General features: G+C 41.0%; 1 protein-coding gene across 2 annotated transcripts in view; it reads left to right on the top strand.

The window, feature by feature from the left end:
• Positions 1 to 25,278, top strand: part of sema3h (sema domain, immunoglobulin domain (Ig), short basic domain, secreted, (semaphorin) 3H) — a 209,040-nt gene that overhangs the window by 176,544 nt on the left and 7,218 nt on the right. The window contains exons 11-16 of one of the 2 annotated variants that reach the window (XM_073072477.1): positions 202 to 421; positions 1,918 to 2,006; positions 6,217 to 6,258; positions 8,759 to 8,913; positions 13,366 to 13,427; positions 18,297 to 18,439. In XM_073072477.1, coding sequence (XP_072928578.1) covers positions 202 to 421; positions 1,918 to 2,006; positions 6,217 to 6,258; positions 8,759 to 8,913; positions 13,366 to 13,427; positions 18,297 to 18,439 — 711 coding nt within the window. Of the gene's footprint in view, positions 1 to 201; positions 422 to 1,917; positions 2,007 to 6,216; positions 6,259 to 8,755; positions 8,914 to 13,365; positions 13,428 to 18,296; positions 18,440 to 25,278 lie in introns of both variants that reach the window. The other variant, XM_073072476.1, reaches the window with a different exon arrangement.

The raw sequence follows: 25,278 nt of genomic DNA, 5'->3' as shown, positions 1-25,278 counted from the left end.
AAGAGACAGGTGCATTTCTTTCAGTTGATATTAATTTCAGCTATTAAGTCAAAGGAAAATAATCTGATATATCCCAAACTTTTAAAACAACCAGCACTCAGAACTTTGTGCACTAAATGATCAATGACCAAATTCTGCAAATGATGACTCAAAAAATAATCGATCACAAGTCTTACCATTGCATCTGTCACATCTGTCCAGTGCCCCAGCACCACATATGGGAGCTACAGATCAACCCGTGAATACCCGGATGAGGCAATCTTCTTCATCCGCACCCACCCACTCATGCACGATGCCGTCTATCCGGTGAACCATCGGCCAGTGCTGGTTCGGGTTGGCATGGACTACAAGTTTACTCGTCTCGCTGTGGACCGGGTCGAGGCAGTGGACGGACAATATGATGTGATGTTTATTGGAACTGGTGAGTAGATGGAGCCAAACAATCTGTTCAAAGCCACGCACAGCTCACTGAGAGGAGTGCTTGTTAATGCTGATCTTATTTGGGCGATTGTATCTGTGGGGTTGTCTCAAACTCTGCTGAAAACAACCTATTCTCCAAAGTATTTTATAAAGTACAAGTTGAAAATCTACCAAGCATACAGAATAACAGTCAACTTCATCCACAGTGTGTTGCGTGTATTACATATAATAACCCAATAATCTTGCTTTTAGAACATGGAATATAGAACATAGTTCAAAGTAAATTTATTATCAAAGTACATAAATGTCACTATATAATATTAGAGATTAATTTTCATGTGGGAATTTACGGGAAAATAAAGAAACACAATAGAGTTTATGGAAAACTATAAATAAAAATGATAACAATGGCTGACAAACATCTAATGGGCAAAAGTGGACAAATTGTGCCAATAATAAATAAAAAGTAAATAAATAATACTAAAAGTAGTACAATACAACAATACAGCACAGGATCAGGCTCTTTGTCCTTGAGATATCTGTGCCAAATGTGACGCCACAACTCAAACTTTAGCAGTCAATCTCCCTCAGAATACTGTGACAGCTTCCTGGATCAGCAAGGTCTCAACAACTGTTGTAATTAAAAACCAACTTTGTGAATCTAATTTTTCTCATTCTCAATCTTTTTTTATTGATTTAAAAAAATAAGGATAAATACAAATCAGAGGAGAAGTTATATCAAATACATATTTCAATAAGAATACAAAGAAAGGAATATACACTGTCAAAATCATGTATAGTATAATATTGAGCTAATATATGAAAGGAACCACAACTCCTCTTAACAATTCATAAAAAAAGACTAAAAATTTTTTATTATGAGAAGAGAAAAACCCCACTAAACTAACCTAAAACAAAAAAAAAAGAGACGACTGGGCAGTCCATTTGAGGATATAATTTACAAAAAAAATCTTTTATCTTAGATTAGATCTAATATTAGATCTTTTATCTAGTTTTTCTAACCAATTTGGTTTTCACGTTTATCTTTCTAAGCTTTCCAGCCTAACGCATAACAGGAATCAATCTGAGGGAGGACTGTGAGGTGTTGTGGCATTGGCACAAGTTGCCAAAGTTTCACCGATTCGTTGAGTCTTTAGTATTGGTAGATTCTTGTCACATGTACTGAGATACGGTGAAAAGCACTTGTTTGCATGCCACCAAACAAGTCATTCCGTGCATGAGTACATCAAGATAGTACAGAAGCAAAACAGAATGTAGAGTATCCGTCTTCAGAGAAAGTGTAGTGCAGGTAGACAAATAGAGTGCAAGGTAAATTTAAGAGAGTTAGGGAGAACAGAGTTTTTTGGAGCAGTATGAAAAGAGAGGAGATAAATAACCAGGCTAATGTAGGCGCTGCAAGGTCTGTTCATCTTCTATTAATCCATCTTTGAACAAAGCTAAAACTAGATATAATAGCTCCGTTATGTTCTGTTACAGACACCGGGTTGGTCCTGAAATCTATCTACTCTCCTAAAGAAAACCATGAGGTGGAAGAGATAGTTCTGGAAGAGCTAGAGGTTTTCCAGGTAAGTTGGAAAATAATAGCGGTGAACATATGGAAGTCACTTCATGTTGAGTTGCACTTCATTTGAAGTACCAAACCACAGCAGGCTCACTTACACAGAATGATCCATTTACATTATGCTGAAAAGAAGAAAAATTGGTTTCACAGGCGACAGTAGAAATGAGGAAATATTAATGGCCTTATTTAAAGAAATGGAGTAAAAACAGTCAACACCTTCACATATAAAGGTCTTGCTGAAAATCATTTGTTGACTTTACACTGTGTCCAGTTTTCACTTGAAGAGTGAAAGGAGATAGACGTAGTGAAGAGGCAGGGAGAGGAGGGATGAGGAAAGGTAATGGATGACCAATTATGGTGAGAAAGGATAAAGGAAGACACAGACATTATGAGGGGTGACCTGGTGTGGTGAGAGGAGACCACTTTGTAAAGAAGTGTGGGGGAAGGCCTGAACAGGTTGAAGAAGAGAGAGGGGAAACATTTGTGGTGAGGAAGGGTGAAGGGAAACTTAAACATCATGAGGAACGGGTTAGCCAAGACTGGATAGGGAGGGAGGGTAAGGGAAGAACAAACACGATGAGGAAGAATAAGGGGAAACATAGACTACATGAGGAATTTGTGAGTGGGGTGACCCAGACAGGGTGGAGTGAGGTGAGGGGAGAACAGAGAGGGCAGACCCTTGAAAAAACTTCAGGCTCATAGTTGTAAGTATTAAAGAATTTTAGTAAATAGAAATCCAATTCAAAACAGCTGTGGAAAGGGAATTTTCATTTGCGTATGGATCTAATACAAATATTTCCTGGCAAGTTATTTCTATATTCATGAGGTTTCATTCAGGCAGCCCTAAATGCGAGCCGGCTTGCCATGGCTTTAGTTCCCCAGAGACTACTCTGGCAAGAGATGTAACAAAACCCTCAAGCCAAACCCTGCTCTGCTAAGACCTACATAAGTGCTGCCTGCTGAGGTATCCTTGCCAGGAGATTAGAAAAAGGATAGGTTTTAATCAAAAATCTTTTCTAAATATCATCTTTAAATCTATTTTTCAATGCTGTGTGTGTTCTTCTGAACTCATAATAAGCTATAGGAATGACTGACCCAGTTTTCCATCTAATGATTTATGATCCTGTCAGAGGCTGTGGATAACCTGACTAGATATTAATTTATAGGAAACACAGGGAATAGTTTTTGAGTAATAATTCAAGCTTTTTTTGGATCAATGATAAAAGAGAACAAATATTCACCTTAATTATTGTCATCTACTCCAATTACTATACTTGTTGTAAACTCTTTGAAGCCCTTTATGTCAGAACCTTTAAAGTTGATGGTCAGGAAATACCCTTTTATTTTAAGATAAAGTAAGAATTCTCTTCTTATGTAGGATTAGAAGTAAAAAGTTCATTAGTCTCCAGAGAATGACTGAGGTAGCAAATACAAAAGCGATGTAGAAATAATGTGATCTTTTATTAATTGGTTCTGAGAATGTCTCCTTTCTGGTTGTTCTGAACTGTGTGGTTCAGCTGGACACTTCAGAGGGACGTGTGTAAGACTGAAGGAAATGAAGTTCTCTTTCTTAAAGAACAGTTATGAACTAGTTGATTCCTTATAACCCAACAGACACCAAATATTTTATCCCATTTGTTTTCAAAAGCACATATCAAAATTCTCAAATACTTTAGAATGATTAGTCTATCCCTCCTAGATTACTTGTCCTGTGAGAGTAACACTAAAATAGTTTATGTCACTGACAGATACTCCACAGAGACAGGCCCTTTCGTCCATCAATTTCATGGTGCCCATTAATCGCTTGTTCACACTAATCCTACGTAAATCCCAATTTTAAGATTTAGTCTCTCCATATTCTCAGCAACTATCTCAAGATTCTACCACTTGTCATAGAGTCATTGAAAACTTCAGCATCGAAACAGGCCTTTTGGCCTATCTAGCCTGTGCTAAACCATTTAAAACTGCCTAGTTCCATCGACTAGCACCAGGTCCATAGCCCTCCATAGCTGTCCCATTTATATACTGTACCTATCCAAACATACCTTAAACGTTGGAAATGAAGTCGCATCTGCCACCTGTGCTGGCAGCTCGTTCCACACTGACACCATCTGCTGAGTGAAGAAATTCCCCTCATTTTCCCTTTAAACATTTCACCTTTCACCCTTAACTCATGACCTCTAATTATAATCTTACCCAACCTCAGTGGAAAAAGTTTGCTTTCATTTACCCTATCTATATCCCTCATAATTTTGTATACCTCTATCAAATTTCCCCTCATTCTCTCATGTTCTAGGGAATGAAGTTCTAACCTACTCAATTTTTCCTTTTAACTCATGTCCTCCAATCCCAACAACATTCTTGTAAATTTTCTCTGCACTCTTTCATCCTCATTTACATCTTTCCTGTAGGTGGGTGACCAAAACTGCATGTAATACTCCAAATTAGGCCTTATTAATGTCTTATACAACTTCAACATAACATCCTGGCTCCTGTACTCAATACTTTGATCTATGAAGGCCAATGTGCTTAGTATACTCTAGGGTCAATTTAAGGCTAGTGAACTTACAAGCCCAAATATCTTTGGGATATTGGTGGAAATCAGTACAGACTGAAGAAAAACTCAAACAGTCACGAGGAGAGTATGCACACTCCGCACAGACAGCACCCAAGGTCAGGATTGAACCTGGCTCTCTGGTGCAGTGAGGGAGCAGTTGTATTAGCTGCATGACTGGTTCCCAAGAGCTTGCAATGAAGAATAGGTGTAAGCTCATTGACCTAAAATGTAATTTCTACCTCCACAGATCCTGCCAGACCTGCTCAGTATTTCCAACATTTTCTGTTTCTATATTTTTAGTGAAGCCATCTTTGTTTTTGATCCAATTCTCTGCTTTTGTATTTTGCTCCATATTTGTGGGTGGGCCAGCTTGGAGTTTCATCAAAACTGCTAGAGAGTACACAATTTAATACTGTTTTTGGAGATATTCTGGAAGATTTAATGACCGTCTCCAGACTTTGCAGACTTGAGATACAGTGCTGCTGCTTTTCAAAGGATTATGCAATATGTGAATATATAGTTCAAGCTAGGATTCAATGCAGAATTTAGCCAGCTGTATTAAAACATAAAACAGTACAGCACTTCGGTCCATGATGTTGTGTTGACCCTCTAATCTACTCCAAGATTAATCTAGCCCTTAGCTCCCACAGAGCCTTCCATTTTTCTTTCTTCCATGTGCCCATCTAAGAGTAACTTAAATGTTCCTAACGTATCTTCCTCTCACCACCACAATTGGCAGCATGTTCCACACACCCACTTCTCTCTGTGTAAAAAAGCCTGACTCTTACATCCCTCCTGTACTTTCCTCCCAGTGCCTTAAAGTTATGCCTTCTTGTATTAACCGTTTCCACCCTGAGAAAAGAAGTCTCTGACTATCCACTCGATTTAAGCCTCTCATCATCTTGTACACCTCTATCAAGTCACCTCATCCCCCTCTCCAAAGATAAAAGCCCTAGCTTGCTTAACCTATCCTTATAACACATGCTTTCTAATCTTGATAAATCTCCTCTGTACACACCCCCATGCCTCCTGTGGGCAAGCCAATTCTGAATCCATGCTGCCAAGTTACCCTGGATCCCATGCCTCCTAACTTTCTGAAGGAGCTGACCACAGGAACCCTGTCAAATATGTTACCACATTGTGTTGTTTGAAATTATGTTCTTCGGATGAAGCATTAAAATCCAAAGCCTTGTCTGCTTGTCCAAATGGCTCAGGTTGTTACTGACGATCCTGTGGCAGAAGAATTCCTAATGTCCTGAACAATATTCCTCTCTGTGGCAGCAAAAACATACTTGCAGCAGCATCACAGGCATATAACATCGTATACGCAGCATAAATTATGCACACTTTTTAGAAGAAAACACAACTAGAACAAAAATACTAATTTTAGTATAGAATAGTCAAAGTTACCATGATGTTGCTGAACTGTAGAAATTAGGGTTTTGCCTGTTGTTTGAACTGTATGCTTGAAGGGAAGCAGATGTTCCTGAACCTAGTGATGTAGGACTTCTCGCTCCTATGAACATTTGAATGTGTTTTATTTAAAGTTCTTTTTCTTTTGTTCTTAGATTTAAGTATAAATATAGAACTATCCTGAATGATATTTAAGATGTTAATAATATGGATGCCTCATTATTATAATTTAATCTCTCTTCAGGACAAAGCACCAATCACATCAATGAAGCTGTCCAAGAAGCGGGTAAGCAGACACATCCTGGATATTTGATGCTCGTTTGCTGCAATGCAAATGAAATCTTTAGAATGAAAACAAATTAAAATGTTTAGAATGATGGACTTGAAAGTTATTTTCCTTGAAATATGGTTGTACAGGATCTGATGCTGTCCTTTTCTTACTGTTTGTGACATTACAGTAACCAACTATTTGTTTAGTTTCTGAACCCTTACACAGTTTTGCCCAATATTGAGGAATGCTGACCCCATACAGAAACACACTAGAAAGTAAACACCTACAGTTCTTGGAACTAAAGTAGTCTCTGGGTCACTGATGCCTCTTCCTTCTCATTCTTAAGGCTGGAGAATGTTTTGCTATCTTCCCATCAGTAAACATCTGGGTAATTTGGCATTTCTCCAAGGTAAAAAGAGAGTATCAGTTTCCAGATTTCTCCTTTGGAGCTGAACAAATGAAGAAAATGCCAAATAACTCTTCTGTGTGCAAGACCATAAGATATTGGAGCAGAATTAGACTATTTGACCTATCAAGTCTGCTCCACCATTTCATCATGGCTGTATCATTTTTCCTCTCAGTCCCAATCTCCTGCCTTCACCCCATATCTTTTCATGCCCTGACCAGTCAAGAATCTATCAACGTCTGCCTTAAATATACATACCTGGCCTTCACAGCTGCCTGTGGCAATAAATTCCACAGATTCACTTTGGCTGAAGAAATTTCTCCTCAATTCCATTCTAAAAGGATGCACAACTATTCTGAGGCTGTGTCCTCTGGTCTTAGACTCTCCCACCACAGGAAGCATCCTCTCCATATCCACTCTATCAAGGCCTTTCACTATTTGATAGGTTTCAATGAGGTCACCCCTCATTCTTCTGAATTCCAGTGAATACAATGGAAAACACAAACTGAAACTGAAGAGGGCCTTCTAGACAACATCATTTTGATGGGGTTGAGAGTCCTTAAATCTCTCCCTGGTTGGTTGTCTGATTGCCTCCTTTCCCCTTTCTTGCTCAATGGCCTAACTCCTCCCAAGAATCCACATTACCCATGGGCCTTGCACACTTGGATGGTTTGTTAAATGACTATGGGTGTCCTGGTCCATCTCATCTCACTGGGTGGACAACCCACTAGATCAAAGCATTAAGGACTCTAGACTGAGTGGAGTCCAGTACAGTATTCTGACTTTCTTCCCTAAGAGAGATTTGGACGATCAAGTTACAGATTGGTGCAGCACAGAAACAAGCCCTTCAGCTCACCATGGACATACCAACCTTTCTCCCTATCCACTGTCCATTAACCTCATTTGCACAGGTTAGGACTATATCCTTGTCTATTCAAGTATTTGTCTAAGCGCTTCTTAAATGTAGTAATTATATCCGATTCCACCACCTCCTTTGGCAGCAAGTTCCAGTGAAAAAGTAATTGCATTTCAAATCTCCTTTAAAGCTCCTTCCTCCTATCTTGAACATTTGCCCTCTTGTTTTTGGTACTTCATGCATGGAAAAAAAACATTTTATTCTGCCTTTTTCAATGATTTGTTAAGATATATTGCCATTTCTTCTGGTAGAGATGAAGCAGCACTAACTCAAAAAAAGAGCTGCAGGTTCACTGGGTGTTCTAGCCAATCATGAGATGTTTATTAAAGGCAGTAATTTGTGAGCTGAGCACACTGCCAAAGGGAGGTACAAGTGGATTCTACTTGAAAATTAAAAAAAGGTTCTAGGGTAAGTGGAGGGGGGGGGGCAGGAATTTGAGCCCTCCATTAGCTTATTAGGCCAAATGAATCCTTCTCTGTTCTATGAACAGAGCTAAAAGAATAAACACGAGCAAGTTTGCAGATGCCGGAAATCCAAAGCACCACACACAAAATGCTGGAGAAACTCAGCAAGTTAGACAGCATCTACGAAAATGAATGAACAGTCAATGTTTTGGGTCAAGTCCCTTCTTCAGGACTGAAAAGGAAGGGGAAGATGCTGGAATAAAAAGGTGGGGGAGGGGAAGGAGGCTAGCTGGAAGGTGATAGGCGAAGCCAGATGTGTGGGAAAGGTAAAGGGCTGGAGAAGAAGGAAGGTGATGGGAGAGGAGAGTGGACCATAGGAGAAAGGGAAAAAGGAAGGGACCCAGGGGGAAGTGATAGACAGGTGAGAAGAGGTAAAAGGCTAGAGTTGGGGGTTAGAAGAAAAGGGGAGGTGGAGGGAAAATTTTTTTACCAGGAGAAATCAATATTCATGCCACTATGTTGGAGGCTTCCCAGGAGGAATATAAAGTGTTGCTCCTCCACCCTGAGGGTGGCCTCAGCACGTCACAAGAGGAAGCCATGGACCGACATGTTGGAACAGGAATGAGAGTGTGAATTAAAATGTTTGGCCCCTGGGAAGTTCTGCTTTTGGCGGATGGAGCAAAGGTGCTCGATGAAGCGATCCCCAAATTCACTACGTGTCTCACCAGGAGCTGAAAGGATGTAATCCTTTTATCAGTATCAAACTGATGTCTGCCTTTCCTACAGCAGTGGCTGTATTTAGGTTCAAAGAGTGGCTTGGCCCAGGTGTCCTTGTACCAGTGCGATCTGTACGGCAGAGGTTGTGCGGAATGTTGCCTGGCACGAGACCCTTACTGCACCTGGAACGGAAGCTCTTGCAGCACCTACTTGCCCAGCACTCGCAGGTCAGTGCCATCCTTCTGTAGTCCGTTTGCTTGAATACTATGCAGGGTTTGTTTCCTCATTGTAGTTACCACCTGTTACACTGAAAATCACCATGGAAGGATAGAAAATATCTAGAAATTAAGAATTACCTTTATTTTCATTGTTTTTGTTTGTTTTTATTGTATTTCTTCGTTCTACTGTGAATACCTACCAGAAAATAAATCTCAGGGCAGTATATGGTGTATATGTACCTTGATAATAAATTTACTTTGAACTTTGAACTCATTTGTCACATGTACTTTGTCACATGTCAACAACCAGCACAGTCCAAGGATCACAAGGGTCACCATGCTACTAGTGCAAAAATAGCATATCCACAACTCACTAACCCTAACCATATGTCTTTGGAATGTGGGAGGAAACCAGAGCACCCAGAGGAAACCTGCGTGGACATGGGGAGAACATACAAACTCTTTACAGAGATTGGTGGGAATTGAACTCTTTAATAAGATGCCTCCATTTCTAAAGGTTTGACAGACATTGCCCCCCCCCCTATTGGAAAGGTTAATTCTTTACCCTAAGGTTAATTCTCAGCAGTTAACCTGAGAATGGGCCTTATTGGACAAGTTTCCCTCCCCCACCCCCACCCCACCTTCCCTAGGGTTAATCAGCAGTGTTCTAAAAGGACAATTAGATAAAATCCAATTCCATCTCAAATTTTCACCATTACAATTGTTTTCTTACAAAATAGTTGATTTTATTTCAGCAGCTCATAAAATTGGACACTAGTCCAAGTGGAACAGGTCATGTCTTGATTGAGCTTATTGTGGAGATAACAATGGTGATTAATGAAGGTAGAGCAGAGGATCTTGTCCACATGGATTTGATTAAGCATTTGACAAGGTCCCTCATGGCATGAATCTCCAGAAGTTTAAGATGCATGGGATCCATGGTGACTTAGCTACTTGTATTCAGAATTGCCTTGTCTATTTAAAACAGAAGGTCATTGTCAATGGATTTTATTCTGGTTGGAGATACATGGCTAGTGATGTTCCAATGATAAGTGTGTTCCAATGATTAGTGATAGTTCCACCGATAGTTTCAATGATTAGTTCCAATGATCAGTGATGTTCCAATGATAGTTGTCAATGGATTTTATTCTGGTTGAAAGTGCATGGTAGTGATGTTCCATTGATGACTCCAATGATTGTGGTAATTCCATTGACTAGTAATGTTCCAGTGGTAGTTCTCAATTAATTTTATTCCAGTTGGAGGTGCATGACTAGTGTCGTTCCACAGCAATCCATACTGGGATCTTTGCTGTTCATGATATACATAAATGACTTGGGCAAATATGTGCCTGGATGGGTTAATAAGCTTGTAGATGACTCAAAAATTGGTAGCATCGTGGATAGTGGCAGTGTAGAAAGTTGCCATAGTTGCATATGCTATACATCATTTGCTGATATAGGAGAAAAAATGGCAGATGGAGTTTAATCCAGGCATGTGTGGGGTACTATGTTTTGGGAGATCAGACGTAAAGATATTGTACACTGTTAATGTCAAAGCATCTTTGATGTACTGAGAGATCTTGAGATCTGAGTTTATAGCTCCATGAAGGTAACAGCACAAGTTGAAAGCTGGTAAAGAAGGTGTCCTTCATCCCTTTATTGAATGAAGCACTGAGTTGGAGAGATAGGAAATTATATTGCAGCTTTGTAAAGCTCTGGTTAGGCCACATCTGAATTGTCATGTTCATTTCTGGTTGCCCCATTTTAGGGAGGATGTGGAGGTTATGGTTTACCAGGATGCTGTCTGGATTAGGAGGCCTGTGCTACCAGGAGAGGTTGGATGAACAAGGTTTCTTATCTCTGGAGCAATAAAGGCTGAGGGAAGACCTGATTGAGCTAAAATAACGAGATGCAGAAGTAGGGTAAAGAGCTGGAATAATTTCACAAGCTCAAAATGTCAGAGAGTATAAATTTAAGATGAGTGAAAATAAGTTTAAAGAAGATGTGCTGGGTAGGTGGGTGCCTGGAATGTGATGTGGCATTGTTGTTGGTGGAGGAAGATACGATAGAGGCACATGAATATGGAAAATGCAGAGAATGGAGGGATATAAACTATGTCCAGGCAGAAGGGATTAGTGTTATCAGGTGTCATTATCTCGATTAGTTCAGCACACCATTGCGGGTTGAAGGGCCTGTTCGTGTGCTGTTTTGTTATAGGTTCTCATCTGCAAAATAAACCAGGCCAAAGATGACTTTCGAGGAGATCGGTTAGTAGCACAAATTTCCAGATCATACAGAGAACGTTCTTACTGCACTATATAGTGTCTTAACTGAAATGTCCAAAACTCCCTTTCCACTATCCCGGGTGGATTGTTTATATTTTGCATACCAGATGTTCTGTTTGGTGTAAGTGTGGATTCCATTTGGTCCATTTTGGAAAAGAGTAATTCATTAAAAACTGGGCAAAGATAGAATGAAGAATCCTTCCATTATATAGAACATTACATATGGTGCACACCACAGAGAGAAAAGAACTACTTGGCAATAAGGTCTGTTTATTTATGCTGTAAATGTATCTCATTCACCCATCTATTCTTCACCTTATTAGTACTAGCTTCTGCTTTTTCCCCACTTACATTCCCTCCCTCACTCACCACACCACAGATGATCTATGATAGCTATTTCAGATACTTAATGATAATGCTCCTCGTCGTAACCAGTGTCTGAATAAAAGTTCTTCTCAGAATTTCATATTGTATTTATTACTCCATTCCGTCTTGGCTGGATTTGATGCCAGAGGTGAAAGAAAAAATAATCAGCAGGGTTTTTTAAGAGGTAATACAGAAATGCATGATAAGCCATCATATTATACAGTACCAGGTTCTAACAAGGCCCTAAAACGGGGGTTCCCAACCTGGGATACACTGACCTCAGTGGTTAATGGTAGGGGCCCATGGCATTAAAAAGCAGGGAACCCTTGCACTAGAACATCAAGACAACACCTTACAGCAGCTTGAACAGTAGAATACCTTTGCCTAAATTCAGAATTTGTGTCTCTCTCAGGACATGCTCTCTTCTCATCACTACCATCAGAGAGGAGATACAGGAGCCTGAAGACACACATTCAAAGTTATAGGAACAGCATCTTCCCCTCCACCATCAGATTTCTGAGCAGACAATGAATCAGCCCTTGAACACCACCTCACTATTCCACTATTCTTTGCTCTCTTTATAAAGTGTGCATTTCTTAGACACAGCAGAACTGTTGGTCTCCCTGTAAATAAATGACCTTTATTGTATTACACGATTCGTGCTCAGTATGTCATTGTATCATGTGACTAAAAATATGAGCCAGTATCTCCAGAGCTTTATGAATGCCATATCAAACTGGAATTTTTGCCTCTGCAGATTATCATTGTGCAGTTCAGATATTAACCCTTTAATGCAGGCTCCACAATTCAATGTGCCTTTCATCCTCTTGTTTATCAACGTTTCGAAATATGCTCCAAATTATATAGTGTCCTGCAGGTACAAAGTAGAATTACAGGCTTCTGCAAGTGAATGAGATGTATCAAATGATGATACTTGAATTGGTCCCAATTACCATTTGTAGCTGAACATGAGGTTTTGGTTTAGTTTTTAGAGATACAGAATGCTAACAGGCTCTCCCTCCCAACAAGCCTGTGGGGCCTAATTACACCCATGTAACCAATTAACCTGGTCACCCGTATGTGGTTTGAATGTGGGAGGAAACCAGAGCAACCCCAGGAGACCCACGCGGTCACGGGGAGAATGAACGAACTGACAGCAGTGGAATTGAACCTGGGTCACTGACACTGGAATAACATTACGCTAACCACTATGCTATCCTGCCGCCTATACATTAGCTGAGACACCAGCTGAGCTCTGAGCCTCCCTCCTATAATTTTGACTCTGTTATAACAACACCTCTGAAAAGGACGCTCTTCAGTGATGGCAGCAACAAATGCTGGTGTACAGTCCCTAAAATTGAATAAATTTAGAAATAAATGCTCTAGCCTATGGTTGCTATTGAATATCCTGTTTTCTATATATACTTTGCAATGATACCAAGATGTTGTTAAATTTTAGCCTTTTATGTATTTATAGTTCATCATTATAAATCACCTAAAACCTTTAATTTGAGTTCAGACTACAATACTCCACCCAAGGATCGAATGTCTATATAAACCACCAAACCCTCTATTGGATGTAATTATTACACTGTAATTTCCCCCATCTAATGAGACTACAAGTCCTATGGTTTGGGCAGCTTTCAAAAACCTCTCTCAGGCAACAGATATGGCCATTGACACAAGCCAACTGAATTCTTTGCTGTTGGATACTGTTCAAGTAAAACACGGGATGAAAGCGAATGCTTTGGATTGAGACTTCAATAGCCTGCTGTTGAACCTGACCCCTTGCTGCTATGTTTGCTTGCAGAAGACTCACTCGCCAGGTCACTCTGAATGGAGACCCTCTGACCCAGTGCTTCAACCAGGGAGGTAAGTGTCACACAAAAAAAAGGCAAGAGGTCAGCCCATTCATGGGTGTAATCACTGAAACTCACAAATAAGAAGTAGCCTGTCAAGCTGCTTTGGGTTTATTTAAAATTCTTTAGAGGTTTTCTTTCTGACAAATAATCAAGTAATTTTCCAGTAGTGCTTTCCTCAAACTCAGAAGACAAAGGAGCTCAGTACAGTTCTTGTTCCTGCAAATGTCAGTCTGAAAATGTCAACATGGTCGGCTGTGCAGAATTGAACAGGGTGGGGCCTGGAAATCCATAGCAGCTGCAGAGGTTTGGAAAAATAAAGATTAAAACTGCAGGGATGGAAAGCATTCAGTGAGGACAGCTATAAACACAGTTATGAAAGCTGCCTCATTGTCGGTGGATTCTGGTGTTTAAAACTGCTCAATCCCCCGCAGCTAGCAAAGTCAGAAGGAATTGTAAAGTATGATGTACTCTGTGGCTGGTGCCAAGTCTGAGATTGGAGCCTGACTGGGAAGGCTATCCCTGATTACAAAGGTGAAGGATTATACACCTGTTCTGAATATCGACTGCAAATGTAGAAAATCAGAGTAGGAGTTCAGCCCACTGTGCCTGCCCCAGATAATGGTTGATCATTGGAATTCAGTACCCTGGTCATGCTTTCTCCCCATATCCTCTCATCTATTTACGAATGGAAAAAAAAACTAAAATAGACTTTAAAAACTTAAATAAACTTGTACTTCTCAACATACAATGAAATGCGTCATTTGTGTTAACAACCAACATACCCAAGGACGTGCTGGGGGCAGCCCACAAATGTTGCCACATATTCTGGCACCAAAATAACATGCCCACAATACTTGGCAGAACAACACAGAACATAAGAAATCATAACACAATGAGCAACAGAGCAACAACAGCAAAACAAGCCCTGATCTTCACTCCCACCCAGACACACACTTAATCATTTCTTGAAAATTAAATCTTAAAAATACTTACTTACTTAATACTGAAAAGGTCGCTGAAGAGATCATGGAGGCATTAGCAGTGATGTTTCAACAATTGCTAGATTCTGGAATGGTTTCTAGGGACTGGAAGATTTCAAATGTCTTTCCACTCTTTAAGAAGGGAGGGAGGTTAAAGACAGGAATTTATAGGCCAGTTAGCCTGATTTCAGTGGTTGGTAAGATGTTAGACTCCGTTATTAAGGATGAGGTTTTGAGGTACTTGGAGGCACATGATAAAATAGGTCAAAGATAGGATTATTTCCTTCATAGGAAATCTTACCTGACAAATCTGTTGAAATTCTTTGAGGAAATAACAGGCAGGATATTCAAAGGAGAGTCAGTAGATGTTATTTACTTGAATTTTCAGAATGCCCTTGAGAAGGTGCTGCTTAACAAGGTCAGAGACTAAGGAAGGATACTTGCATGGACAGAAGATCGATTGACTGGCAGAAGGCTAAGAGTGGGAATTAAGGGGGCCTTTTCTGGTTGGCTGCCAGTGAATAGCAGTGTTCCTCAGGGGTCAGTATTGGGACCGCTTCTTTACACGTTATATGTCAATGATTTGGATGAAAAAAGTGATGTTTTAGTGGCCAAGTTAGGTAGGGGATGATACAAAGATAGATGGAGGAGCAGGTAGTGTTGAGGAAACAGGGAGTCTGAAGAAGAGGTTGGACAGATTAGAATGGGCAAAGAAGTGGCATACGGAATACAGTGTAGGGAAGTGTATGGTCGTACGCTTTGGTAGAAGGAATAAAGCCATAGACTATTTTCTAAAGAGGGAGTGAATTCAGAAATCAGAAGTGAAAGGGGACTTTAGAATCCTAGTGCAGGATTCTCCAAAGAGAAACTTTGCATGTTGAGCTGGTGGTAAGAAAGGCAAATGCACCGTTAGCATTCATTTTGTGAAGACAAATATTTAAAAAACCAAAGGTGTGATGCTGAGGCTTTATAAGGCACTGGTGAGACTGCATTTGGAGTATTTTGAGCAGTTTTGGGCTCTGTATTTAAAGGACGTTCTAGCATTGGGAAGAGTCTAGAGGAGGTTTACAAGAATTCTCCTGAGAATGAGTGTTTGATGGCTCTGGGCCTATATTTGCTGGAGCTTAGAGGAGGGGGTCTCATTGAAGCCTACTGAATATTGAACGGCCTGGACAGAGTGAACACAGGGAGGATGGTTTCACGAGTGGGAATGTCTAGGATCAGGTGGCATAGCCTCAGATTCTGTGGAATACATTGCCACATTTGGCTGGGTTCAGTATATTTAAACCAGAGGCTGATAGTTTCTGTGTGAAAGGTTAGGAGAAAAGGTACAAGAATGGGGTTGAGAGGAAAACTAAATCAGTCCTGACCAAATGGTGGAGTAGACTCAATGGGCTAAATGGCCTAATTCTGTTGCTATGTCTTATAGCTTTGTGGTCTTCTTTGGCTTCAAATGTCTTCTATGTTAAAATTCCATTGGTTCACCAATCTTTAGGTGAAGAAATATTCAGGTATCTCAATCATAAACAGCTTATTCCAAATTTTTATGCTTTGACCTTTGGTTTTCCAGTGTATGGATTGCTGGAACGTCTACCAGCCTTGGATTATGGACCAAAACTATGTAAAACTAGGGTAATGATAAAGCCTTGAGGTAATTGAGGAAAGCAGAGGTGAAATATAAACACTACTTATCAACAATGTCTTCACAATAATCTGCATTTTAAAATGATCAGCTGCCAAATGCTTCAACCTCTTCCCATTGTTGGCATTGCTCCTTTCAAATTTCAAGTGTTTTAATTCACCGCTGTCAGGCGGAGTGTGAAAAAGACTCCCATGTGGTGTTGCACTGTTTATTCTCCTGTGGCTGGTTTGTGCAAACTGCCTTCTCCACAGCTTTCTGGTTCACAGTTTCCAATCAGTAAATGCAAGACTTTTGTTGCAAACTAAGTCCCAATTGCATGAGAATGTTTCTAGAATGAAACTTTGTCACAATTATTTGCCATGTCACCTTAACCTGCAGTTATAGAGATACTTAGACATTTGTCTGAAATTGTCCTCAGTAATTGACTAGGGAACTCAAATATATGGTAATTGTAATCAAGAAGGATATTAATAAGGTTGAAAGAGTGCAGAGAAGGTTTACAAGGATGTTGCTGGGACTTGAGAAACTGAGTTACAGAGAAAGGTTGAATAGGTTATGACTTTATTCCCTGGAGCATAGGAGAATGAGCGGTGATTTGATAGAGGTGTATAAAATTATGATGGGTATAGATAGAGTGAATGCAAGCAGTATTTTTCCACTGAGGCCAGGGGAGAAAAAAACCAGAGGTCATGGGTTAAGGGTGGAGGGGGAAAAGTTTAAAGGGAACATTAGGAGGGGCTTCTTCACACAGAGAGTGGTGGGAGTGTGGAATGAGCTGCCAGATGACGTGGTGAATGCGGGCTCACATTTGACATTTAAGAAAAACTTGGACAGGTATATGGATGAGAGGGGTTTGGAGGGATATGGCCCAGGTGCAGGTCAGTGGGACTAAGCAGAAAAATGGTTTGGCACAGCCAAGAAGGGCCAAAAGGCCTGTTTCCGTGCTGTAATGTTCTATGTTTCTATGGTTCTAAGTCACATATAATCTGTATTGATAATTTCTCCAAGGAAGGATCATCACCTTGTAGTGATGGAGAGGCTTGACATTCAGAGAGCAATGCTATCTGGAGTTTAGACATCTGACATTTAGCTCCTCATAGGGTAACCCATAGTAGTAAGATCATGGAGGAAGTTCCAAACAAAGAGTGATTCAACAATGACCTCTGGTTTAAGATGGTGACGTATCAAACAGGCACTGAAGGTGGAGAAAGGCTGCGGCAGAGAAGGGTTCCAGTTATCTTGCTCTCCATGTCACTGGATTCTGACCCCGATTTGTCAAGGACTGTGTGGTGGCTGCACCATCCAGAGACAGAGAAGCAGTTTCAGCGACAGGTTACTATCGATGCAATGCTCCTCAGACAGGATGAAGAGGTCAATACTCCCCAATGCCATTAGGCTTTACAATTCAACCGCCAGGACTTAAGAACTTTTTTAAAAAGCTATTATTAATGCTTTTTGAGATAGTGATTTAGATGCATATCATATTTTTTTTACTGAGTTAAGTATTGTATGTAATTAGTTTTGCTACAACAAGTGTATGGGACATTGGAAAAAAGTTGAATTTCCCCATGGGGATGAATAAAGTATCTATCTATCTATCTATCTATCTATCTATCTATCTATCTATCTATCTATCTATCTATCTAAACAAAGTCATGCACAGGCAGTCTCCATTAAGGGAATCCAACCTAACATCCTGGAACAAGTGGCAGCTGCAGAAAGAGAGACTGAACAGTCAAAAGACCCAACTACTAACCACTGCCACCACTTACTCTTGCCCACACTGCACCAGAAAGCGAGGGTCTTGGATCGGCCTCTGCAGTCACTTGAAGACCCACCAGCAGCTTGAGCTGAGTGTTTGGGAAGTACACTGGTCAGCATGGACATGGTGGGCCAAAGGGCCTGTTACTAGGTTGTATGATATAAGATATGAAAAGCTTTTTTAAGCCCTTCAATTCAGAAAGAAGTCATAACTTAAGAATAAATTCTGCTTGCATAGAGCAGAGTAATCTTTGAAGCATGACTGAATGTGAGATGAATGTTTTGTAGCACAGCAAAAGTAAACTGCTGGAGGAGCTCAGCAGGTCGAGCAGAGTCTGCAGAGGCAACGGGAGGGTTGAGACTGTATGGACGCAGAGCTGCTGCTTGACTGATTGAGTTCGTCCTGCAGTTTAGATTTTGCGCCGGATTCCGACACCTACACGCCTTCCTTTTGACATGACTCTTGTCAATCTCCCATTCTGTCTGCTTGCTGCAGGGGCCATGTACACTTGGACTGAAGAAAAGGTATTGTTCGTTGTTGAGGGAAACAGCACGTATTTGGAATGCATTCCCAAATCTCGGCTTGCGACAGTCACGTGGTTCCTAGAACAAACCGAAAAGAATGGGCTGCTGCAGGAGGTAAAGATTTGTTTTATCATCTTACTGCGGTCTTTCTTCTAACTAACATACCAGTCATTTGGGAACGAAAATCTGCTCTGCCGGTTTGGCATAACAGAAGCACAAAGGCAGCAGAATGAGATTAGGAGAGTTGGATGACTCCTTGCGAGCCTAATTCCCTTTTAGTTTCTACTGAAATTTCCATCCTTTGACAGGAGATGCTTTTCTGTCAGTCCTATCTCGCCAAATCTCAATAATCTTTGGTTTCTTAGTGTCTAACAAGATTCAAGATTCGTACTTATTTATCATGTGTGCATCAAAACATACAGTGAAATGTGACACTTGGGTTAACCATTACATCCAAGGGTGTGCTGGGGGTAGATCACAAGTGTCGCCAAGATAACATGCCCACAATGCTCAGCATGATGACACAGAACACAACAAGCAAAGTGGCAATGACAGCAAGACAAGCCCCATTCCTCCCTCCCACCCATGCATGCACATACCCCAGTACAGACCATCTCTCTCGGCTTCTAGCGGACTCTGATTCAGGCTCAGACGCTCAAACATTGGGCCTTCGACTGCGACAATGGAGTCGCGTTCCTTTAACCCCAGGGAAGGCCTCCAGCCTCTCATTCTAATTATCACACCTTTGAAAATTAATCTATGATGGGACAACCATCTAGGTGGAGAATTCCAAAGTAAAGAAATTTAAAATTGTGAAAGGCATAGATAGGGTAAACAGTCAGAACCTTTTTCACAGGATAGAAATGTTAAGTACTAAGTGACATGCATTCAAGGTGAGAGGAGGAAAGATTAAACAAGGTATGCAGGGCAAGTTTAAAAAAAATATATCACGTATAGAGAGTCGTAGGTGCTTAGAACAGGCAGTGGGGATTACTGATGGAAGCAGGTATGACAGTGGCATTTTAAAGGCTTTTAGATTAGATACTTGAATGTGCAGGGAGTGAAGGGAGGTGGATCACGTATAGGCAGAAGAGATTTTAATTTCATTGGCATCGTGTTCAGCAGGCCTGTTCCTCTGCTGTTCTGTTCTGTGTTCTCCTCATTGCAGCCCAAGATGCCAACCCTGCATCTTATACTCATCAATCCAAACCTTCCAAACATAGACCCTCCATGTCTACCTGCCAAAACCTCTCAAAACCCTAGATGGTACAATGAGATCACCTTTTATTCTTCTAAAACTCCAGTGAATCCTACTCAATCAATCCTTGTGGAAATCTCAGTCTGGTGACTCCCCACTGCATCAACTCTGATGCAATCATATTTATCCTAACGATCACATTCTGCTAGGGGTGTCATAATCTGACCCATCAGCTCAGGCCACCATTAATGTTTATAGTCAGCATCCAAACATGTCACGGTGCCTTCAAATATGTACATAAAGACGGACAATTCTGTGCCAGAAAAGTTACATCAGTAGAACCTGGTTAGACTTCAGTGGCTTAGTTGCTGGTAGATTTTAACTCTTTATCTGCCTGCTTTAAAAGGAGAAAATAGGGCTTCTGACAATCCTTGGATGTCTCTGAATAACTCCAATCATTCCAACAGCTCACATTCCAGCACGATCTCACCAACCATCAGATCGGAGCCCAGTCTATCACTAAAACCAACCTTTCCTCTACTTCCCGCTGCCTCAGAAAAGCAGGCAGAATAATCAAAGACCCCTCCTACTGAGGAAATTCTGCCTTCTTCCCCCTTCCATTGCACAGAAGGTACCAAGGCTTCTCAACATATCAACATATTCTTGAACATATCAACAGCCTTGACAGCTTTTCTCCACTGTTATTGCACCCTAAGACACAGGAGCAGAATTAGCTCATTCAACCTATTGATTCTTCTCCTCCTCCCATCATGGCTGATATATTATCCTTTCAACCCCATCCTCTTGCCTTCTCCCTGTAACCTTTGATGCCCTGTTAATCAAAAATATATCAACCTCCGCTTTAAATATATCCAAATGACTTGGTCTCCACAGCTGTCTGTGGCAATGACTTCCACAAATTCACCAGCCTTTAGCTAAAGAAATTCCTCCTTGCCTCTGTTCTAAAGGAATGCCCTTGTATTCTGAGGTTCTGCCTTCTGATCCTAGACTCCTCCACTATAGTAAACATAGTGTCCACATCAACTCTGTCTTGGCCTTTCAATATTCTCTATATTTCGATGAGATCACTCCTCCTCCTTCTAAACTCCAGCGAGTACAGGCCCAGGGCCATCAAATGCTCCTCATACATTAACCCTTTCATTCCTGGGATCATTCTCGTGCACCTCCTCTGGTCCCTCTCCAATACTTACACACCCTTTATTTGATAAAGGGCCAACAACTGCTCACAGTACTCCAAGTTCAGTCTGATCAATGCCTTATAATTCCTCAGCATTTCATCCTTTCTTTTATATTCTATCTTCTCAAAATTAATGCCAACTTTGCATGTGCCTTCCTGACTACTGACCCAACCTGTAAATTAACCTTTAGGAAATCCTGCATGAGGACTCCTCAGTCCCAGTTGAACCTCTGATTTCTGAACCTTCTTCCATTTAGAAAACAGTCTATGCCTTTGTTTCTTCCACCAAAGAGCAGGAACATACACTTCCCTACACTGTATTCCATCTGCTACTTGTTTGCCCATTCTCCTAATCTGCCAAAGTCCTTCTGAAGACTCCATGCTTCCTCAACACTACGTACCCCTCCACCTGCCCTCGTATTACCTGCAAACTTGGCCGCAAAGTAATCAATTCCTTCCTTCTTCCAAATAAATACATAACATGAAAAATTGTCATAAGACCAGCCCCAATAGAACACCACTAGTGACTCGAAACTAACCAACCTGAAAAGCTCCCTTTTATTCCCACTCCTTCCGGTCAGCCAAACTTCTATCTATGCTAGTATCTTTCCTGTCATACCATGGGCTCTTATCATTTTTAGCAGCCTCATATGTGGCACCTTGTCAATAGCCTTGTGAAAATTCAAGTAAACAACATCTTTGTCTATACTGCTCGTTATTTCTTCAAAGAATTCCAACAGATCTGTCAGGCAAGATTAAAGAAACCATGCTGATTTTGGCCTATTTTATCATATGCCTTCAAGTACCCCGAAACCTCATTCTTAATATTGGACTCCACCATCTTACCAACCATTGAAGTCAAACTAACTGGCCTATAATCTCCTGTCTCTTTCCTCCTTCCATTCTTAAAGAGTGTAGTGGCATATGCAATTTTCCATTCCTCCGGAATCATTGCAAAATTTAGTGATTCTTGAAAAATCACTACTAATGCACCCATAGTCTGTTCAGCTACCTCTTTTAGAACACTGGGGTGTAGGCCATCTGGCCCAGGTGACTTACCTACTTTCAGACTGTTCAGCTTCCCAAGCACCTTCTCCATAGTAATAGCAACTACATTCACTTCTGCCCCCCGACACTCTTGAACTTCTGGAATGTTGCTCTCGTCTTCTACAGTGAAAACTGATGCAAAATATTTATTATGTTTGTTCACCATTTCTTTTTCTTCCATTACTACCTCTGTCCACGTTCACATTCACAGTCTGATATCCACTCTTGCAACCCTTTTGTCCTTTATATATCAGAAGAAAAGCTTTTGGCATCCTCATTTATATTATTGGCTAGCTTACCTTCATATTTCATTTTTACACTCCTTATTACTATTTTAGTTGCCTTGTGTTGGTTTTTAAAAGTTTCCCAATCCTCTAGCTTCCAAATTATTTTTGCTACATTGTCTTTTCTACCTTCTCTTTTCCTTTCATGCTCTTTTTGACTTCCTTTGTCAGCCATGGTTGCCTCATCCTCCTTTTAGAATACTTCTTTTTCATCAGGATGTATCTGTCCTGCACCTTCCAAATTGCTCCCGGAAACTCCAGCCATTGCTGTTCTGCTGTCATCCCTGCTAGTGCAATCATCTTTGCCCAGCTCCTTTCTCATGCTTCTGTAGTTCCCTTTACTCCATTGTAATTCTGATACAACTGATATTAGCTTCTCCTTTTCAAACTGTAGAGTGGATTCTATCATATTATGATCAGTCCCTCCTAAGTGATCTTTTACCTTAAGCTCCCTAATTGAATATGGTTCATTACAGTCCACCCAGTCCAGAATTACCTTTCCCCTAGTGGGCTCAACCACAAGCTGCTCTAAAAAGCCATTTCATAGGCCTTCTACAAATTCCCTCTTTTAGAATCCAGCACCAACCTGATTTTCCCAATCTACCTGCTTATTGGAATCCCCCACTTTTGTAAAATTGTCCTTATTACATGCCTTTTCTAACTCACGTTGTAATCTGTAGCCCAAATCCTGGCTATTGCTCGGAGGTCTGTATATGATTCCCATCAGAATCTTTTTACCTTTGCAGTTTCTTAGCTCTACCTGCAAGGATACTAAATCTCCTGATCTTCTATCACCTCTTTCTAAGGATTTGTTTGAACTTTTTACCAACAGAACCACCCCACTCTTCTGCCTACCTCCCTCACCTATCAATACAATGTATATCTTCGGATGTTTAGCTCCCAACAACGATCTTCTTTCAGCCACGACTCAGTGATGCCCTCATCATCATACCTGCCAATCTCTAACTGTACGACAAGATCATCTGCCTTATTCTGTATACCATTTGCACTCAAATATAACACCTTCAGTTCTTTCAATTTTATTGTAATGTTACTTGAAGTTAAATTCCTATCCTTGTCTAAACTTTTTGTCTTTTTATTTGTTCAAGAGACTTTCATAACTTCTCCACTCTCCTCCCCTTTATTTTATCCTCATCTTTCCAATCCGTTGAGCTGTTGAATCTACTATTTAATTTAAAGACATACTTTAACTTATCTCACTGACTGCAGTTTTACCCCATCATCTGCCTGTGCTTCCTTGCAGTCTCACTGCACACTGCATCTTCTTGTTTACCAATTGCCTCATCCTCTGCCCCATGACTTTGGATCCCATCCCCCTGCCAAATGAGTTTAAACCCTCCCCAACAGCTCTATTGGTCCCCCTCAAGTTCAGGTGTAACCCACACTTTCTGTACAGGTCATTCTTTCGCCAGAAGAGATTCCAATCATCCAGAAATCTGAAACCTTGCCCACTGCTCCAGTTCCTCAGCCAGTATTCATCTGCCAAATAATTACCCTTACTAGCATATGGCATAGGCAGTAATCCAGAGATTACTACCCTTGAGGTCCTGCTTTTCAGCTTCCTACCTAACTCCCTATATTCTCTTTTCAAGATCTCCTCCCTTTTCCTACCTATGTCATTGGAACCAATTATGTGCCATGACTTCCAGCTGCCTATTCTCCCCATTTGGAATGCCGTGGACCCAGTCCAAGGTATTTCCAACCCTGGCACATGGGATGAACATCACATCCAGGTGTCTCTTTCACGACCACAGAACCTCCTGTGTGCTCCTCTAAGCATGGAATACCCTATCACTATGTATTCCTCTTCTTCCCCTCCCCTTCTGAGTCACCGAGTCATACTGACTGCCAGGAACCTGCCTGCTCCAGCTTTTCCCTGGTAACGGTATCCAATGGCAATACTTATTATTGGGGCAATGGCCACAGGGGTAGTCTGTACGATTTCCTTTCCCTTGTACTCCTGCTCAGACCTCCTATACGATATGTCTTGATGAAGTCTCTCTGCCCCAAACGCCGACTATGTTCTGTCCCAATGAAGTCTCTCTGCCCGAAATTCCGACTATGTCCTGTCCCGATGAAGGGTATCTGCCCGAAATTCCGACTATGTTCTGTCCCGATGAAGGCTCTTTGCCCAAAATATCAAACGTGGCCTGATGAAGGGTCTTGACCCAAAATGTTGAATGTTTATTACACTCCATAGATACTGCGTAACCTGCTGAGTTCCTCCAGCATATTATGTTTGCTGCCCTGGACTTTCAGCATCTGTATAAACCCTTGTGTTTGTGTGTACAATGTATGGTAAAGAGAAACTCTCAGTCTCTCAGTCTACCTTGTCATGACCTTTGCACCTTGCCGACCTGCCATGCATTTTCTCTGTAACTGAAACAACCCTGCATTCTGTTTTGCTTTCTTTTGCACCATCGCAAGCTGCTTATGCATGGAAATGATCTGTCTGGATGGCGTGCAACAAAAGAGTTTCTCTGCATCTTGGTACATGTAACAATAATAAACTAATCACCAATTGCGAATCAGTTCAGGCTCTTCTCATGCAATGCCAGACAGAAGGAGCAGACGGAGACATACACAAGTGTACATGTGCAGACCACGCACTCACACATGCCCCACAGTAACTACTGGACTGGAATTCTGAAATTGAAAAAAGATTTTTTGGAAATTCTGCAGCAGGTCTGGCAGCATGTAAGGAGAAAGAAACATCTACATTTTCAGGCCAGTGACATTTCATCAGAACTCCATAATCTAGAGGATGATTTTGCACCTTTAGTTCCAATGAAAAGTCATTATGTCTGGTTTTCTCTTCACAGAAGCTGTCTGATTTGCTGAGTGCTTCCAGCATTCTCTGTTTCAGATTAGAAGCTGTGTGATGTTATATATTTGAATGACACTCTGTTCTTGATGCAGGAATTGACTGGTGGATATCTAGAACACAGCACAGTACAGCACACAAACAGCTTTCTTTAGCCCTTTAACTTCCTCAGTTATCACCTCCCAACTTCTCACTTCACTCCCACACAGCCATCGTCCCCTCACCTCCCCTCCTTTCTCTCCCCCCACCTTCTTATACTGGCCTTTTCCCCCTTCCTTTCCAGTCCTGGTGAAGGGTCTCGGCCTGAAACGTCGACTGTTTATTTCCCTCCATAGAAGCTGCCTGACCAGCTGAGTTCCTCCAGCATTTGTTTGTGAGTTA

Source organism: Hemitrygon akajei, chromosome 19 (genome assembly GCF_048418815.1).
Source record: "Hemitrygon akajei chromosome 19, sHemAka1.3, whole genome shotgun sequence".
NCBI lineage: Eukaryota > Metazoa > Chordata > Chondrichthyes > Myliobatiformes > Dasyatidae > Hemitrygon > Hemitrygon akajei.
Note: the sequence above shows the minus strand (reverse complement) of the source record. Positions and strands in the feature narration are given on the sequence as shown.